We start from the raw sequence: 4595 nt of genomic DNA, 5'->3' as shown, positions 1-4595 counted from the left end.
GCCTATATCAGCTATTTAGGAGGCTGAGGCAAGTGAATTACTTAAGCCCAAGAGTTTGAGGTTGTCGTGAGCTGTGATGCCACAGCATTCTACCTAGGGCAACAAAGTGACACTCTTGTCTCAAAAAAAAAAAAAAAAACCATAAAAAAATAAAAGCAAGCACGAGTTAAGGTGGCATTTGTTAAAAGCATTTCAAATCACTTCTGCAGGCCCTGGAGTTTGTCAAGATTCTCCTGTATTGATGGGCAATTTCCTCTGATCTAAGAAAATCATCTCATGATAGAAAGGATATGCAGGGCAGTGCCTGTGGCTCAAAGGGGTAGGGTGCTGGCCCCCTATGCCAGAGGTGGTGGGTTCAAACCCAGCCCCGGCCAAAAACTGCTAAAAAAAAAAAAAAAGAAAAAAAAAGAAAGGATATGCAACATTAAGCTGCTTAACTGGAGCTGCTTAAATTCTGTCATCCAAATTTGAGACAGGAGCTTACCAAAAGCTTCTGGTAAGGATAAGGCAACACAGGCACCATTGCCAGGCCCCTACTTTGCTCTGCTAAGCCTTAAGGGACATCCAGCAAAGAGCAACCAACTGACAGAAACCTTACCTGTCTCTTTAAAACTAGGTGTTTTCCCTTCCAGTACTTGAGCATCTGAAGGGCTTGCAGAGTGCTGACAATGTCCACAGGATTCACAGCCGTCTCCTGGCTGATTTCTGAAATAAAAGAGCTACTGAGAACCTGCCAAAATGCAGGTTTTCAATCCCATCCTGCCCAAAGCCTTCTTTCCCTTAGGGGAAATCCAAAAGGACCACTCTAAATGGTTGGAATCTTCTGTACTCAACCCACCCTGTTCAGAAAACGTTTACAAAGCCTTCATTTGACCAGTCCAAATATATATCGAAGAGAGATACATCAAGAAGCTACTTTTGATCCCTTAGAAATCAAGGTCAAATAGGAAGAAAACTAATTCACCCTGCATCCTTTCCACAGGGATGCCTTTTTCTTAGAAGCTTCTGCATGTGCAAAAAGACTTGAAGTTTTTCTTCTGACTTTTCTAAGAATTAAAGTGTTAGCAACTCCCGATTTGAGGAAACAATTCATAAGCGTTCCTAGGAGCCAAATACTCTGGAATCCTGGGCTTGTTTAGTGAGGGTCTCTGCAATGGTCCACGTTCAGTGAGTCTTCTGTTCTCATATTCAGATGAAATGCAGAATGCATTATTTTTGCAGGTTAGAAAGCATGAACAGGGGCCAAATGAAAAAGTGTATCTAGTGGAGTTAAAACTGGATAACGATTACCCATTCCAAAAAGTCAGAAACCAACCTTTGATAGAAATTTCTTTGCCTTGGAAATTATGCAGGTAACGGAGAAGCACTTCCTTCCAGTAGCTGCGATAGCTTATAAGCCCCAGATCTGAGAGTGGACGTTCTGGGGAGCCAACTTTCTCTTCCACTTTGGAAAGCAAATAACCTGCCAAGGAACAAATATACAGAATTTTTCTAGCAGCACTTTTTTTTTTTTTCCAGTTTTTGGCTGGGGCTGGGCTTGAACCCGCCACCTCCAGCATATGGGGCCGGTGGCCTACTCCTTTGAGCAACAGGCGCTGCCCTCTAGCAGCACTATTAATCTTACCCCAATAACAAAGAACAATGTGCCAACATGAAAGAAAGTTTAAGTACATCCACTCTACAGTATCAACTAGGGTTTAGTCATTCAGCGGAATACTACTGTGTGGCTATTAAGCAAAGTATACTCCTTTTAAATAAACAAAAGGGAGAGTATTTGTACTTACTTATGCAGTAGTTCCCCCTTATCCACAGGGGATACATTCCAAGACCCTCAGTGGAGGTATGAAACTATAGATAGACCCAAACCCTATATATACTATGGTTTATTCCCCTACATACTGGTTTTCCCCCCAGTTTCACATACCCATGATAGTTTAATTTATAAATTAGCACAGTAAGAGATTAACAACAATAATAATGTAATAAAAGTTATGTAATGTGATCTCTCACTTTCAAAATATCTTACTGTACTCACCTATTTTGGGACTGTAGATGACAGTGAATAACTAAAACCTCAGAGAATGGCAGATAAAGAAGGAACTATTATAATAGGCACTAAAAAGACTCCAGGAGGCTTCACTAAACTTTCATAACAATGGTTTCTGTACTCAAGTGTTAGAAACAAAGGAGATGGGAACCATTTTCATTACATGCTGCCTTTTTTTTTTTTTTTTGAGGCAGTCTCAGTCTATCACCTTCGGTAGAGTGCTGTGCTGTGATGTCACAGCTTACAGCAACCTCAAACTCTTGGGCTTAAGTGATCCTCTTGCTTCAGCCTCCAGAGCTGGACTACAGGTACCCGCCACAATGCACGGCTAGTTTTTTCTATTTTTAGTAAAGACAGGTCTCACTGTTGCTCAGGGTGATCCTGGACTCCTGGGCTCGAGCAATCCACCCACCTCAGCCTTCCAGAGTGCTAGGATTACAGGTATGAGCCACTGCCCATTACATGTTTTTATGTTTCAAGTCTTTGAACTACAAAACAGATTTCAGTATCACCCACAACATTGTCTGAGATGTAAAAAAAAAAAAAAACAAAAAACCAAATGATGAAACCTCTAGTTTAACACCTAAATATCTAACATCTAACTTAACAAAAAACAATTAACAAAACCCCCAAAACAAACCCAAAGAACAAAATCACAAAACCAGGGAAATTTGAATACTATAATTCATGATATTAAAGATTTCGGGCTTTAAAAAAAATTTTTTAGGCATAATAGGCTTTATCTTTTAGAGATACCAAAATAACGGAGGGTAGAAATACAGGAAAAACAAGATTGGCCAAAAAAATGATAATTATTGAAGCTGGTTGATGGTACAGGGATGTTTCTTTAGACTCTAATTCTACCATTGTTATCTGTTTGAAAACTTCCGTAACAACAAGTTTATAAAAAAGATGTTACCTATTTAATGATATGTAGTCTCCCCCCTAACCGTAGATCATTTTTCATAATTAATTTCTTCACAATAATTCATTTCTTCCCAGGTGACCCAAAAATGAAAAAAGGCTTGGAAGCCTAATTCTAAGAATGCTGAGTCCCTGCCTTCTGCAGCAAAAACATAGCAGTTGTACTTACTGAAATCAATGAGCATTTTGCCATAACCTTGTCTCATGTACTGAGGCATAGTAAGGATACAGGACACATTGTAGTTGAGGAATGAATTCTTTTCCTAAAATCAAGAGCAGACACATGCAGATTACAAAGGTTTACAACTCAAGTTTTCAGCACTCCCACAGACACAAAATAAGGCGACTTGCCAAGTATCTCACTAACTAGTCCTGGGGAGTGACTGTCAGGCTCATAGCTGTTAAATCTACACTCTTTATGATGGCCAGAGCCATTAATCCCCAAGTTTCCCTGATATCTCCAGTCTCATTTTAAGGAGGCCTTTACAACCTCCGAGTAGGGCAAAAAGGTTAAGACTACTGAGCTAGTGTACAGCAGCCCACTTTAAAAGCAATTTTCAAAAGGAAGCTGCCTACTGAAAGAAGGGAAGGAAACAAAACACTAAGTCCTCAATCTGGAAGGAGACCAAAAAAATAATCAAACCACATATACGATTCTACTTATAGAAAATGCCTAGAACAGACAAATTTAGAGATGTAAGGGCTGGGAGTGGTTGAGTGGAAATGGGGAGTGATTACTGACGTGTACAGGGATTTCTTTCCAGGATAACGAAATTTGTGCTGTAAATGTATTAAAACCGCTAGATTTTATACTTTAAGTGGGTGAATTGTATGGTATTTGAATAATATTTCAATTGTTGTTACACTAAAAAGTCCTAATAAAAATACAGCCTTGGGTCTTTAAAAGGCACAGTAATGTTTGTTATCACTGAAGGGATTATACTATTATAGAAGGAGCCCAGCTAGAGAGCCAGGCAAAAGGAATGTATTCCTGGTTTTGAGCTAATAACATAGAGGTGGGCAAAGCCAGGATGGCTGCCTTACTACAAGGCTGCTAGTAGGTTACCAGGGAGGACCCGGCCAGTAATTAATAGGCAGCTCTAGCCCACAAGTCCAGAAATGAATATGCCAGTTCTTTTTAATAAAGAACTATACACTCTCATTAAGCAATCTTTGAAAAATGGGTTTTCCTTTTTTTTAAAAGGGTTTAAAATCGTTGCCCAGGTTACTGCCTCTTTGCGTCAGTAATTTGAGCCCCACATGCCAACATTAATCATCCTGTTCTAGCCATTAGCTTTTTAATCTCCAGATCCTGCTGACCTTAGAAAAATATCCAATCAGATGACACCCAGTGTTGTCCGCTTCTGTCATAACATAGAACAGGAAGGGTTCCACATCATAATACAACGTCTTGTGGTCCAGAAAAAGCTTTGCCAGTAAGCACAGGTTTTGACAATAGATCTAGACGCAAAGAAACAGTTCAAATTTACCAGATAAAGGTTTCAAATTAACAATTATACCATTATTGATTTTTGTTTTTTTGAGACAGAGCCTCAAGCTGTCCCCCTGGGTAGAGTGCCGGTGGCATCAAAGCTCACAGCAACCTCCAACTCCTGGGCTCAAG

The 4595-nt window shown here is 39.8% G+C and overlaps 1 protein-coding gene across 1 annotated transcript in view; it reads right to left on the bottom strand.

Annotated features, from left to right (window-relative positions):
* The window catches only part of KAT7 (lysine acetyltransferase 7), a 44087-nt gene that overhangs the window by 2500 nt on the left and 36992 nt on the right, over positions 1-4595 (bottom strand). The window contains exons 10-13 of the mRNA XM_023511269.1: positions 4292-4432; positions 3141-3234; positions 1316-1462; positions 599-705 (exon numbers count right to left, since the gene is read on the bottom strand). Of these exons, the coding sequence (XP_023367037.1) occupies positions 599-705; positions 1316-1462; positions 3141-3234; positions 4292-4432 (489 nt within the window). The remainder of the gene's footprint in view (positions 1-598; positions 706-1315; positions 1463-3140; positions 3235-4291; positions 4433-4595) is intronic.

This window comes from Otolemur garnettii, unplaced genomic scaffold, assembly GCF_000181295.1.
Source record: "Otolemur garnettii isolate 467f Iridium unplaced genomic scaffold, OtoGar3 scaffold00018, whole genome shotgun sequence".
NCBI lineage: Eukaryota > Metazoa > Chordata > Mammalia > Primates > Galagidae > Otolemur > Otolemur garnettii.
This window is presented reverse-complemented; position numbering and strand designations above follow the sequence as displayed.